Raw genomic sequence first — 15184 nt, forward strand, 5'->3', positions numbered from 1 at the left:
GAAGACACTGAAAAGAAAATCGCCAAGGATCTCCATAAAATGGGAAAGGCGGGTAAAGAGAATGAGGAAACCCTAAAAAACTACCAGCCTGCTGGACTCCTGGAGGAAGGACCCTCGTCGCTGGGCTCTGGAGGAGACGCACGAGACTGGGAAGAGGCGAAGCTAGAGAAAAATATGTTTTTCTTGGAGCAAAATATTGTAAGGTCAGATTGAGATCAGGTTGAAGAGTCGCTGCTCCAGCGTTATAAGGACTAGACTGAAAGGAGGAATTCCTATGGGAATATCATTTCTCCCACAGACGGGTAGCTTTCCTCTGCTGTGGCTCTAATGGGCATGTCTGTATGGTTTCTCTGGAGCTTGTGAGAGCCCCGTTTTCAAGCCCATCCTGCCCCCCTGCTCCCACTCCATGGGTGTCCAACCTGGAAGGGGGGCAGGGGCCACCTCCTTGAGGGCACTGCCTTGAGAGCAGCAGCAAGGGACTCCAAGCAGCTTCACTGCCTCATTCCTGGGTTTGGCAGATGCAGAGCGGGCATGGGTAGGCAGCAGGGCCTTGAGACTGGGGCTTCTGGGAGTGCTCTGGAAATGGTGCAGACACAGCCAGCGCAGCACAAGCCAGGGGGTAATGATGATGCTCACTCTGCCCTCCCAGCTAATAATGCATAATAAAGATAGTTACCCTGGAGGCTTACACGAAGGCAACCACCATGGGGGACACCACCACCTAGTGGCATCCCTGCAGAACGGACGCACCACGTCTTCATGTTTAGCTGGTGTCGGAGAGACGGTGTAGCCAGGAGGGATGGTCCAGGAATTATATGAGAAGGGAGGATTTGGAGAGCTGAGACCTTTTACTGGACCAGCTTCACAGTTGGGATAAAGCTGGGTGAGCTTTTGAATGCAAGGCATTCTTCATCAGTTCTGCCTTGAATTTAAAAACTTGTCTAACTTTACCCCAACCACGCAGTTGCTCCAATAAGAGATATCACCCCCCACAAAATCCTTGCCTCTAACAGGTATACATCATTCTCAGCGTATGACAATAGCCATAATCGGCTGGCAGGCAAAGAAAGATGCGTGGCAGGACAGCAAGACGGAAGCTCCGATCAGGACCAAGAGAGAACGTGGGATAAGCAGGGGTGGCCATCTGGATCATCTTTGGCCAGGCTTTTCCAGCGGAGGTCCGGTTGGAAAACAGCATGCTCTGCTTTCTCCCATTCCAAGCCGAGCTGAAGGCCTTTGGATTAGGTCCTTGCAATGCTGGTTCAGTTTCTTGCCAGAGAAAGACACTTTTACATAGATCAAAGCATTTTCTAATGAAGAAGTCACCCACCCCACTTGTATAGTGGTCCTAGCTTGACACACTTGTCATCTGTGGCATCTCAGCTATTGCCTTAATTACATTTCTACCTCTCTGGCTGCAAAACAACCTTCCACATGTGCTCCCAATGTCAGTGCTGCCGCCTCGTCTTCCCAAACCTGAAAACTGACAGCAGAGTCAATGGTCTGGGCTAGATCTCACCTGTAGCCCAATGATGGCTTCAATTATTGATATTAAGTCATTTTATTTCCATGGGTTTTAGCATCTGAAGGAGGGAAGCAGGGAGCAGCTATGCCTCTGGGAGGGGGATGAGCAGGGTCTGAAGCCAGAAGTGGGCAGGGAAGAATAGAGGAGAAAGACAAAGAGGGAAGAGAGAGGAAGTGAGGTGTGAGGATGGGAAAGAAATAAAGGGCAGAAATAGCAGAGGTCCTGCAAAGGGCAGGATGAGGCAGTCCTGAAAAGTAGTTACAAAAGTCACACTTTTCTCATTTGTGTGGCTGCCATGACTTCTGTAGGGCAGAGCGGGGTGTGATGGTCTAGTACAGCTCACCCCGTCCCTGAGAGCCGAGTTCAGCCTGCTGCACAGTCTGGTTTGAGCTGCATAGCAAAATCCGGCAGGTCTGGCTACATCAGCCAGGAGCATGAAGATTCACTCCCCGGCCCATGGAGAAAGGTCAACACAAATCCCAGTGCAGACACACTCGTATAGGTCCATAAGGACTTCTGTTGGTACAAAAATGTGATTCTCTACCAGGGAGTTGTGGCACCCTGGAGTGCCTTGAGATTTTTTCAAGAGTGTCGTGGCATGCCACGCAGTGTTAGCTCTGAGATTCACAGGATAAATCCAGGGATTTCAAACAGGAATCCCTGGTGTTAAAACCAGTCTGCCCTGTTGTGGCCTTTCTGAGGTCTTTGCAAAAGAAGCATTGCTCTAATATTTTTCTGTAGTCCAAAAAACAAGCAAAACTTAAGAGCTGGCATTTTCCAAGGGGTGCCTTGAGTGTAATGATGGGGGCCTTGAGCTTCAACAAGTAGAGAACCACAGGTATAGCTTATTCCATTTAGGGAGCGGGCATAAGACAACTGGAGTTCCTCTGCAGTATGATCTGAGCTCTGGGCACCTGACCCTGTGGCAGGTCCAGCTTTTCCTGATTTAAAACAGCTCTGAGCACATGAGGCAGCACCTCAGAGCAATTCAGCTCTGCGCCAAGAAGGGCAGCTTTACCCCTGGCTAAATCTGTCGTGCTTCCAAAAATGCAGATTCCTCATGCTTTCTAATGCCCAGCCTGCTCACATGCACACAGCTGACACAGCATAGCTTGCTCCAGGTTTTGTCAAGAGAAGTGGCTTCACGTCTTCCTCCAGGGGTCTGTAGCCTGGGCTCACCTTGGGACTTGCAGATGTAGTACCAAATGCAAACTCTGCAGCGCAGACAAGCCCACTGTGTGATGCTCCTGGTTTGGAAACAAGGGAAAACCTCAAAATAAGGTCCATGAGCAAAGAGGCCATATCAGGGTCTTGGGATGTGGTGGGGCCAGCATTCTTTTCAATGGAAGCAAAACCTTTTGGATGCTTTTGTTCAGAGGAACTAAACAAGGCATAGGGTGTAAGAGCTGATTGGGACCTCGTGGACCTCAAGCTTTCGGGAGCTCCCAGCTGGTTCTCTGGCTTCTCCAGGGGCTTATCAACGTGCACATGCACATTTTATGCCTTTAACTAAACCCTATGCCCATATGGGAAGAGAAATGAGCCACATAGGAAGAATGCACCATAACTGGATCCACGTGACAGGCTGTACCGATATAACTATTTTGATTTTTAAAAAATCACACACCCAACCAAGAGCGTTTAACTGGTTCAGAGTGGGTATAGACCAGACCAGAGATGGACTTGTCACCTTCTCCTTTCACCTTATAGATTAAAGTCCTATTCTTCCTCCAAGGGTGACTGACTGCTGTAGTATTTTTCTCCCTCTCTCCAGCTGGTGGCTCTGTCACGTAGGGATCGCAGCACCCAAGGAATCTAACTGGTTGCTGTTGCAAATGCCCATCTTTAGGCACCTCCTCAATTTGTGGTTTTGCAGATTTTGCAGAAACCGCGAAATCCAGGATTGTCTGCAAAATCCTCAAAATCAACAGCAACAACAAGAACTTAATACAAATCAAGTGCTGGCTCTGCAGTGGGAGCCAATGGTCCTTGTTGCCAGGAGGGGAAGGTGCCAGCTGGCAGGGCAGCGTGAAGGGCAGCAGACAAGGTGGTGGCTGCCCTCTCGTCTCTCCTCCCCACGCCAGGCCTCTCCACGAACCAGCACCAAGGGGCAGGGCCTCTTTTCCAATCATCACCAAGGTGCGGGGTTTCCGCAAAATGCCGGCAAAATCAGCTCTGCACATCATGAGTGGGCTGCAAAAAACCCTTTGTCTCGCTGCTATTGAGTAGGTCCCTATCCACCTTTATAAATTATGCACTCAGAGCCTCAATGCTGTCCCAGGAAACCTGAGGGCCTGGGCTGGAGCCCCCTTCTCAGCCATATCACCTGCCTCCCAAGAGAGCACCCCTAGCAAGAAACCCAGGACCTGGAGAGCGCACGCTGGCTGCCCAGCTGCAGAGAGGAGTGGATGGGAGGAGGACTTTTAACACCGCCTGGTGATGCTGGTGCCCTGTGCAGCCGAGTGCAAGATTTGCAGGGTGGGCAGGAGATAAAGCAAGATGGGCCCTGGGTCTGTGGTTCAGTGGGGAGGCCGCTCCCGGGAACGGGTGAACCTAGGTCTCCCCCCGTGCTGTCAGGACTGTTTATTCATTGTGTGCTAGACAGTCAGCAGTTCAAAAGCAGAAATAACCCTGGGAACAAAGGCCTAAAAATGTCTCAAAAGGGACCACAAGTTATAGGTTAGAAAGAAAGAAGTAAACTACAGGGGTGCTGTGCTGTGGCTTCGGTGAGCTATTCGTCGCTCACCCTCCCTGCATCGCGTCCCTCTCCATGCTGCTTATCCCAGAGTACCTCTGCCATCAGGAAAGGACATCCCTGTTGTATGCCCCCGGCCTGTCTACACTACAAAGGTCTACCAGCACAGCTGTCTCTGGTAGGCGTGTGAAAAAAAAAATCACACCCTCTAGCTAACAGAATTGCGCTGCCAAAACCGCTTGCATAGATGCAGCCGTGCTGCCAGGGGAGTGCTTGTGTTGACTTAGGAGACATCATTTATGGAAGTATGATAGTTATCTCAACAGAAAAGCGGCTTCTGTTTGACCCTGCTTTATCCTTGCCAACGAAGCTCTGCTCTTCTAGTGTTGACAGGCCCCCGTAACAGGGTTGAGTGCCTCTGTGCGGGCCCGACCAGCCAGCCCCGTTCACACAGGATGCCCAGACTGGACAAGATGCCCTCTCTTAAGGGTTGGTAGAGAAGGGTGTAGAAAGGTGCAGGAGGGAACTGAAGGGACTGCACAAAGAGTATCCTTTCAGGAGATAAGGGGGAAAACCTCTGAAAACGGTACTCCGTGGTGGACGGAGGGACCACGGCTGTTTTGATATTTTGCCTGTGTCGAAGAGTGAAACGCGAGAGCTTGAGTGTGGCAGTGAGTCCTTCTTGGCTTGAGTCAACAGGTCAACTGCCTTCCACCTGGGCAAGGAGAGGTCCTTATCACTGTACAATCACTCTCACACCCCGGAGAGGTCAGATGGCTTCCCCCTTATTTTACCACTAGATAAACAAGGTCCAAAGGAGATCACGCTGCTTTTCCGAGGTTATTCCAGAAGGCTGTAGCCGAGCTAAGGACTGACCCCAGACCAGTATCATCACCACTAGGATCATCCGCCCACCTGTTCTTCGCTAACAAACTGGAACCCAGCAGACGGTCCCTGTCTTCTGCAAGTATTTCCTTCAGACTGAAAAAAGATCTCCCCAGAAATCAAAACCTGAATCAAAACGTCATCTCCGTGTCCCGAGCTTTCAAAACAGTCCCCAAACGTCCAGTTGAAGAAATGCAATCCAGGCCCCACGTTATTGCACATTCGAGGCCAGGAGCCTACCTGCCTGAGGCACTTAATGCGGGAATTGGATCCATCCTCAGAAACAATTCGGCCGAGCAGCAAAGGCAGCTGGAAGCCATGGGAGACCAATAACAGCGGTCGCCACGTTGATGGATCTCTGCTGAATGGAGCTGTGCCAGAGAGCAGTTCAAAAACCTTCTTACCGACCTGGCACCACAGCCCCGCTAAGAGAAATCCAATTTGCTTAGACAAGCCTCCCATGCGTTTTCCAGCTCTCCCGCTGCTGCTCAGTTTCAAAGGGAAGCACGTCTAAGGCGAGCCAAATGTTCCCCAAACATGAAATCAGTTTCAGAAATACCCCAGGAATATGATCATGAAATATTTTACCTTGGATTAAACAGCAACAGCATGTGCCTGCATTCAGCCTGGGCTGCTCTTATACTTCCCACATGCGGAGCCAAGTCCTTTGCTCTGGGTGAATACGCGCAGTACAGCCTTTGCACTTAGAAATGAATAAACCGTCCAGGGAACACGCAGAAAATACGGTTCCTTCCACTTCATGGAAGCATCCCCCGCGCTTAGATCTGGACTTTGATCAATCGTTAATTAGCACGCGGGACTGGTGGGGACCTTCTGAGGTCTAGTTCGATTAACAGAGAGCTCATTTTTGAAGATTTGTTTCCGCCCAGGGTGGAGGGGCTATTCAAGGTAGTGAAGCAGCTGGGCTGCGTTTTTTGCTAATGCAGCAACATGCATCCAATAGCCAGTGGAGTCAATTTTTTTTGTTGGTTTAACTTCAGGCATTTCAAAAAATACTAAGCTTAAGCCACACGTGCTGTCCTCTCCACTCCACCATGCTCAGACAGGCCTGCTCTGCCTGATTCAAATCAGAAATTAAGGGAATTCATGGAGCACAGTCATTTTTGTACTCTTATAAAACAACATACAAAACTGCCTTCCAGTCCCGCTGCTCTTTATGCCTCGAGGTCACGTTCAAAGACACAGAGGGGTCTTGGTTTAACCCTCTTTTTTCCATTCCAATCAAGCTTAAACTGGTCTAAAAACTTTTTGCTGGCTTTATCTGCAACTACTCCCACCTCTACAGAAGGCGGAGGCCTAATTGTTGAAAAGAGCATAGCTGAAGCGTATTGCAATGCACTGGCCCCAGTTGGCAAAGCATTCCCTTGAGGGCTATTATAAGTGAGAACATACTCCTGTGGCCTCTCCAGTCTGCATCCTGGGCTGGATCTAATCCCCATGGAACCAAGTGTATCTGCCATCCTCCACGAGAGGGTTTGCATGTGAAACATCGTCTAAGACAGCTCTTTTACAACCACTGCTTCATTCAGGGGCAACGGCATGCAGCCAATTCTAGGCATCCAAACTGTCCTAGCGTATTACTGCAGACACTCCCTGAACACACTGACGAAGCCATATTTGCTTCACACCGTGCGATCCACCTAATAGAAAGAGTTGATGTGGGTTTGAAAGCCTCTAGGCCTGGTCTCAAAAAGTGCTAAGCACCTGCTACGTAGTACTGTGCTCAAGTATTCAACTATGAAGTCTGCAACACTTACAGAAGTCAACTGCTACTGCCATCAATCTGGTGGGAATCCTCTGCAATTATCAGGTTAAGGTCGTTAGTACTCAAGGCTGGAAGAATCAGCATTGTGACAGTTTTGACTAGACCGATGCTCAACCCCCAACCCACAGGCCATATCCAGCTCACAGAGCCATATCATCTGGCCCTCACAGCTCCCCAGGGCTCTGGAAATTTGGCAGTGGGGGAGCAGCAGCTACACTGCTTGCCACCCCCCCTGCTGCTGAATTGGAGAGGTCCATGGGCTGGATAACATGACCCTCTGTGCCAGATTGTGCCAGTATATGGCTGGATCCAGATGTTCAAGGTCAGGCTGGCATGCGGCCAGATCCAGGCATGCAGAGTGGGGGTCAGTGAGCTAGATCACACCTGTGGACTGACCCCATGCAACTCGTCTGGCCTCTGGGGCCAGAAGGTTGGGCGCCCCTGAACTAGACTACTTGAGCATGTCTATATTGCTATTTAGGACCAAGCTTGCCTGTCATCCTTACCTAACCTGAGATTTTGAACAGTCCCTTCCTATCCACACAACTTTGCCACTGCTGCAAACCAGGGCAAGAGGAGACACAAAGAATAGACAGACAATTCCCAGAAGGGGCCTGATTCAACCCTTGGACATCCAGAGCTGTGGGCTTGCAGTGGATCAATACACCTGCACCTTGAGATGACTCCAGAGACAGGGCTTCCACCACTAACCCCAGAAGTGAGAGGAGACCCACAAAGGATGGCTCAGCTCTCTGCTTCCCCAGGGGAGCCAGGGTCAGGCTGGTAAAGCCTCTCTGTAGAGTGGGAAAATGTCTCTGCAATGAAAGAGCGCTCCCAGCATAATGCTGGCTGAGATAATGCTTCACTTTGGATTTCTTGACTTTTGAGGGAGATGGCGATGATGCTCCAGAAAGCAGTTGTCCCTTGGGCCCCAGCATCTTCAATCCTTCCTTACATACAAAGTCTAAATCCTTTGGAGGGACAAGTAAAACTCACTTGGGACTCGGCACTGGCAATTTTGGGCTGGTATTGGGTCTTTGACTAATGATTCCAGATTCTAGACTTTCATTCTCACCAGTATGAACAAGAACAACTCCAAACTCACTTAGCAAACTTGACAGCTTTCTTTCATGGTGGGTTCTGGACCTAGTTACAATAATTCTCTACCAGACGTTTCAGAATGACTCATTTTGCTGAATTAAAGCAAGGCAATCATTGCATCCATTTAATTGATGGTTCAACATGCTTTAGGAGACATTTTTTCTGCAAAAACTGTCCTGATTTCATTTTCAATTACTTTCACAAATGTGGTTGGAAAACACTAACCTATTTTTTTTTTTGCAGTAAGCAACTGGAACTTGAAATAACAGAGAAGAATATATAAAGAGCAATAATAAATTAATTAAGTGGAAAGAGGCAAAAATGCATAACACTGAGAAATGAATGGAGATATAGACTTTCATAGATTTCATAGACATCAGGGCTGGAAGGGACCTCGGAAGATCATCGAGTCCAGCCCCCTGCCCAAAGGGCAGGAAGTCAGCTGGGGTCATAGGATCCCAGCAAGATAAGCATCCAGTTTCATCTTGAAGGGATTCAATGTAGGTGCTTGAACCACCTCCGGTGGCAGGCTGTTCCAGACCTTGGGGGCTCGGACAGTAAAGAAATTCTTCCTTATGTCCAGCCTGAAACGATCTTGTAGTAGTTTGTGACCATTCGACCTCGTCATCCCTTGGGGCGCTCTGGTGAACAAACGTTCCCCCAGATGCTGGTGGTCACCCCTGATAAACTTGTAGGTGGCCAACAGATCACCCCTGAGCCTGCGCTTTTCCAGGCTAAAGAGCCCCAGGGCTCTCAGCCTGTCATCGTAGGGTCTGCTTCCCTGACCTCTGATCATGCGCGTGGCTCTTCTCTGGACTCTCTCAAGCTTCTCCACATCCTTTTTGAATTGTGGAGCCCAAAACTGGACACAGTACTCCAGCTGTGGCCTCACTAAGGCCGAGTACAGGGGGAGAATGATGTCCCGGGATTTGCTTGAGAAGCATCTATGGATGCAAGCCAGCGTTTTGGTCGCTTTACTAGCCGACCAAACCAAACCAAACTAACCTAAATATAACCTGAAATTTAGGTTAGATTCTTTCAGGAGCAGGACTGGCCAGAAAGGACAGCAAAGTTACGAAGAGAAGAAATGCTGCTTGAAATAGATTATCATCAGGGATCCTGGTTTTCTCTGATAAAAAAAAAATCCCCAAGTTTTGGATATAAAAAAAGGTGACCCAAAATCCACATTTTTCTGTGATTAAAATTAAACATCATTATCTACTATAATAAAAGCAATAGCACTTCCGTCTGTGTGTCTGTAACGCTCTGGGCCAACTGTGCATGCGCTGCCCAGAGCCTTAGGACAGACAGACACACAAGCAGAGGTGGGGGCAGAGGCAGTCAGGGCCAGGCTGTGCTCCCCACTGCACAGTGTGGCACAGGGAGAGGCCACGGGGTGTGGCATGGGGCGTGTGGCCATACCGGGGGGCATGGCTTGTGGCTATGCAGTAGGGCATAGTGTGTGGCTGTGCAGGGGTGTGTGGCATGGGGCGTGGTGCTTGGCCACAGGCTGCCACGAGAGGTGTGGCACATGGTGTATGCGGAAGGTGTAGCATGTGGGGTGTGGTGCTCAGCTGCAGGGTGCCACAAGAGGAGCGGGCACAGGAAGCACAGGCAGTGCCTACTGGCTGTAGCACATGGATGTGGGGTAGGGCACACCCCTATGCCCGCTCCCCACATGGCACCCTGCAGCCGTGTGCCACGCCTCCTCCCAGCACAACCTCCACCACACCCTAGGGTCACAACCCATGCCACGTGGCTGCAACCAGCGAATGCTCCCCCCACCATGGCCACTCCCTGTGCCACGCCACTTGGCCGCGTGCCAGCCCCCCTGTGCACACTCGTGCCACACCCCAGGGCTGCTCCCCACACCACCCGGCCACAGTCGGCAGGTGCTCCCCACACCGTGGCCACTCCTGGTGCCACAACCTGTGGTGCGCACCCTTCTGCTACATGCCCTGCGCCACACCCCAGGGCTGCTCCCCATGCCGTGCCCTGTGGCCGTGTGCTCATGCCCCCTCGACACAGAGCCACAGGGAGGGTGGGGCAGAGCGGAGCGGGGCTGAACCCAGAGTGGCAGGGGGAGTGGGGCACAACCAAGAGCAGGGGTGGGAGGAGTGGGGAGCAGAGCAGGACCCGGCACAGCAGTGGCAATAAATCAAAAATATTTTGCTAGTGTGTGTATGTGTGTGTGTGTGTGTGTGTGTGTATGTATATATATATATATTTGTGTGGCATTTAATTTTAATCATGCGAAAATGTGGATTTGGGGTTACTTTTTTATATCTGAGACTTGGGGATTTTTTTTTATTTTATCAAAGAAAACGAGGATCCCTGATCATGGGTCCCATGCAAAATAGAGGCTGATTATTCATCAGAACAAAACAAATGGGGGAAAGTAATTGCATTGTTATAAAAGGGGGGAGGGGAGGGGATCAGCATTTTACCTAAAAAATTCCTCCCCTAATCACCATACTTTCCCCCAAATATAATTAGTGGTTTTGATTTAAAAAAAATACATTACATTTAGCTAAACAAAAAAGACTGATAATAGCTCCCTCCCTGTGTTAGTTTGCTGTTTTTATGTTCCCCCCACGCTTGCAGTATCTGAAGGCTTTCTGTATACATTCAACAACAGTGGGTCTACCTGGAGTCCCTGGCACTTGTCCACTTCATGTTGCAAAATGTGTTTGGGATCGGGCTCCTTGCAAGAGGGGGGGCGCACGGGAGGGAATTCATTTCAGAAAAGGGGGGAGTTGGTAAGGGTGTGGGAGTAGAAGGGGAACGGTCCTGCCCGCGGGGCACAGAGGCCGTTCCAAGTAACATACCCTACAAATGGTCCATTTCCAGATTCATCTGATCGTCTCGGGAGAAGTCAAGGGCCTTGGCCCCAGCTGTGATATGTTTCATCTTGGTCTTAGTGATGGTCCCAAGAGGTCACGGCCTTCGCTGTGGCTTCATGGATGGAAATTTAATCTCTAGCTGAGGCTACTGGAACCAGAAGTTCACTGAGAACGGGAAGGAGTCGGTTGCTCACAACAGCCAAAGCCGGGCAGAGGTATTCTGTGCCAAGCTGAGCCTGTGAATCATCCTAACGCTCAGGTTCAAGGTATGATGAGCTGCAGTGATAACGCACAGATTGCAGTGGCCAAATCCTCACCCAGGAGGAAGCTGACAGGCTGGAGGTGAAAGGAACCCTTTTTTGGAAACATTTGCTACCTGGTTATCCAGGCTTAGGAAAGATTGCAAACAGGACTCCGAGGCTTTGCACAGCTTTGATGAATGGGGCCTGAAAGCCTTTGATGGAAAGCAGAGAGGACCTCTAGGTCACTTCTTCAAAATCTTTCCCATTTCCTATCAACATCACTTTCATGTTACCAGAGTTTTACTGGTGCCAGCTGTTCATCATCTGAGAGCTATTTTCTTTTAAACGCACACCTAGAACACGGCTAAAAATAATACAGCAGCCTGGCTTGGTACAGCCTCTTCTACATTCCCCAAAGCACATGGTCACAGGTAAAGCTGGTGAAAAAAAAAAAAGGAGGGTGTTGTTGTTTTTTTAAAACAAAACACTTCCCTTTTCCTCTAAACGTTCAAAATTTCAAGATTTGAAGCGGAAACAAAAACCCAAGAGAAGCTGTTGAGCTGACTGAAAAAACAAGGCGATTTTTTTTTCAATGTTTCATCAATATTTTTCTCAATCTTTCTGAATTTCAAAATATCATCATTTGAATATTTCCAAGCGGTGTGCACGTATGAGCACGCTCGCTTGCTCGCGCTGTCCGTCCCCCACCCCCAGCTGTTGTCGTCAACGAGTCGGTTCAGCTGTCTCGGGCAAGGATGACAAACTCAACTGGGTTGTCAAGGCCATATTCCCTGCCAGCCCCAGGGGGTTAGTACAACAGCGGCCATGTGTAGACGTGTTCCTGCTTCTCCTTACTGCAACAGCAGCTGCCACTTGCCCCATTGCCAGTGGTGATCTAAAACAGCAGATCTGGTGGTGGGAAAATGGGGGTGAGAAGACAGCCACCTCCAGCAGCGACAGTGAGAAGCCGCCTGAGCTGGATGAGTCACCATCATGGACCACCACTGATTTTCCTTACTTTCCTCAGGGAAGGGAAGCACCAAAGTTGTTTCTCCACCCCGCTGGGCTCAGCTGGGGACAGGAACAAGAGCGGTAGGGATGGATGAGGATTCCCCTTCCCCTTACCTGCTCCGGGCAGGGTGCAGGGGAACTACTCTCCAACTCCCCTGGTGCCGCTATCCCCTCCTTACCTGAGCCCAGCCCACTGGCTCTGGAGCTTCTTTGCCCTGAATGGTGGAGAAAGCAGCCACGGCAGGCAGGGGAGTGGGGGATGGAGAGGGAAGAGGAGGGGAGACTGCCTCTGAGCAGGAAGGGGAAGGGGACGGGGTGGATTTTCACCTGCTTTAGGGACTTTAAAGTTCCCAGAGGCTCCCATGGCATGCTCTGCCCATGCTGGTGGGGGTGGAGGAGGCTGGGAGCAGGGGGTACAGATGCCCCTGCAGTGCGGGTTGTTGCTCCCACACCCCCTTTGGGAAATCCTGGATCCACTCCCATGCCTGATCTGTGGGCACCTCTGCAAGGTAACAAAGAGCAATCCAGGTAAGACCAAGCCCCGTCCCCAGACACGCTCAATGGACAAGTCTTCCCTGCCTGCAGGCGCCCAGACAAAGACGTTATTGCGGGTTGCAGCACCAACGGAGAAAAACATCAGCAGTGCTTCCAAATGCACAGTCGGGGATATACGCACCCCGCGATTTCTGGCAGTAGTTCCGTGAGGCCTGGTTACACAAACATTTGTCCAGGATGGTTTAGCCAGAAACAATCAGGCCTGGAGCCAGGGCTTGGACTAGATGGTCTCCTGAGTGCTAGGGGTCTTAATGGGCAGCCTGCATGGCTTGGCGTCCCCTGGCTAGTGTCTCTAGCCCTCCCCTGGTGGCCTGTGCCCCAGAGCCTGAGACTGAGGGCCCTTCCAGCCCCATTGCTCTGCACTTCTAAAGCACTTTCTGCACCCAGCAATGTGAGTACCCAGTATGCAAAGGTCCCTTTTACATGTCCCTTCTCTCCTGTTATGCCCCACTCACATTTTGAGGTCAGTAGTTAGCATAGGCCCAGAGTCCACCTGGTCCACCCTACTAGTGGCTACTTAGGTCCTGAGGCTCCCCCACTAAATCTGGCTACAGGAAGGTCAGCTTCACCGGCGCTGGACGGGAAGTCCCACCAGACCTTGCTCAGCTCATTTGCTGCTTGTTGCGGTGTCAACAAAGACCCTCCTCTGTGTCGTGCCTCTGTGCCGTCACTCATCACAAAGTCTGTCCACATTGCCTTTCCAGATCAAATCCTTTAGGTCAGCGATGAAGCTGCAGGGCCCAGCCCAACACACGCCAGTCAATGGAAGTCTTTTCACTGACTCCAGTGGGAACTGGATCACACCTCTTGTTTTACTGATTGAACCGATAGACTGGGCTTTTCAGGACAGCGTTGAAGCTACATGCTAAGAGTACGTAATTCCTGTATCAGGAAACTCGCAGATCAATATCCAATCATGATGCTGAGATAAACTGTATGTTGTAAGGGTAGCTGGGTTATTGCTACTTCCACAGGATTTTTATGCAAGCTTTTAGAGAGCCAAAAGTACGATTGGAAGTTTCTATGCCAGGACTACTTCTTCAGCCAGAGGTGCTCTTGCAGCTCAGACTGTGAATAGAAGATAGGAGCTAACAAAGACTGAAAGCTCAGAAACTCCCACCTCAGAGACCTCTGGAAGCAGCCCTGAAGTGATATTCAGCCACGTGAATGACAGAAATGTGGAAAGTTGACTGCCTTTGTCACACAATCACTAGAGCCATCCATCACCTGGAATGATGGAAAGGTGGGCAAAGGTTGTGTTGCACGGCTGTCTGCAAAATCAGCAGAGGAAATCCAGTCTTCCTGAAGCAAATACCTATACTGCTTCATGCCTGTCCTTTAGTCTTTCGTGCTTGGTGTCGCTGCAAGAGAGTCGCCAGAGGTGGATGCTAACGATCGCCCCCAAACTTCCCTACGGGCATAGTAAGTTGAGGTTTGGAAGCGGTGGGGGTCAGGCAAAGGTGGGAAAGCACTAGAGAGGAATAGTAAGAACATGGAGGGTGCAGAAAGAGACTGGAAGAGAGGTGGGGAAGCAGGAATAAAGAAAGACAAAGGCGATACCAAAAGGAGCAGAATGGACATCTTTCATTGTGTTCCACCCTACACGTTCAGTGCCCTAGAAACAGCTCAATATGTGACCTCTCCCACTGCAGTCTGGGGTCTCTCTCTTACCTTCCCCTGCCCCAAGAGCAGGACTCTTTCCTTCTCCTTTTCATTCCCTTCCCCACATCCTTATAGGCTCGGCATTGCCACCCACTTCTTTCCCTCTTGCTTCCCCACTTGAGAGCGCCATCACGTGCTCATCTGTTTTTTATCAACCCCATTTTCTCTTCCTTGATGGTACCCAAGCTGCTAAGGCTGCTAAAGTCAAGCATTAAGGGACCTGGGATAGATAAGGAGGTCAAAGTGTTTTTAAATACTCCTCAGACCCTCATGAACAATTAAAATGTTTCTCCTTCTGTGCAGTCCTGCCTCTTACTGAATTGGAAAAGAAATCTGTCATTCACTTGAGTGAAATCATAGCCTGTCTCTGAAGCTGGAGAATCCCATATGAAGATCCACCTTTGCTTCCAAGACCGGATTTCTGCAGAATTATGTAAGACTTGCTGGCTCAGAAAAGCGGGATAACGATGACAACCACTTCCTGAATCACTGATGCTGAATGTATAGCTAACGATTCTGGCTTGATTATTGCATTTGCCTTAGAGTTCGGCAATAAACAGGAAGGCCAGGCTGATAGTAAGTTCTTATTAAGATAAATAACGAAGTCAGCTGGGATGCCCATCCATCCACCCAATCGTGTACAGAACAAACGTGATTACAGATGTGCAATGCCATGCCCTTGCCTCCAGATGGCAATATCAACTCGAGCAAGTAGGACTGAGAGGCCTCAAATATAACAGACACATAGCTAGTTGGACTTTTTCTTCCTGAAATGCCCCACTGAAATTATTGTTGTCTAATTCCTTCATTAAATATTAGGTGTGAAGGCTTCTAATTCACCATGGAGAAAAAGTATTCAGTTCACAGACAAAACCAGAT

The 15184-nt window shown here is 49.9% G+C and overlaps 1 protein-coding gene across 1 annotated transcript in view; it reads left to right on the top strand.

Annotated features, from left to right (window-relative positions):
• LOC106722328 (potassium channel subfamily K member 16-like) overlaps positions 1-213 on the top strand; it is a 22910-nt gene extending 22697 nt beyond the window's left edge. Inside the window, exon 6 of the mRNA XM_025207140.1 lies at positions 1-213. This exon is cut by the window's left edge and continues 119 nt beyond it. Within this exon, the coding sequence (XP_025062925.1) occupies positions 1-213 (213 nt within the window).
• The last annotated feature ends 14971 nt before the right edge of the window (positions 214-15184 follow it).

Source organism: Alligator sinensis, unplaced genomic scaffold, assembly GCF_000455745.1.
Source record: "Alligator sinensis unplaced genomic scaffold, ASM45574v1 scaffold708_1, whole genome shotgun sequence".
Taxonomy (NCBI): domain Eukaryota; kingdom Metazoa; phylum Chordata; order Crocodylia; family Alligatoridae; genus Alligator; species Alligator sinensis.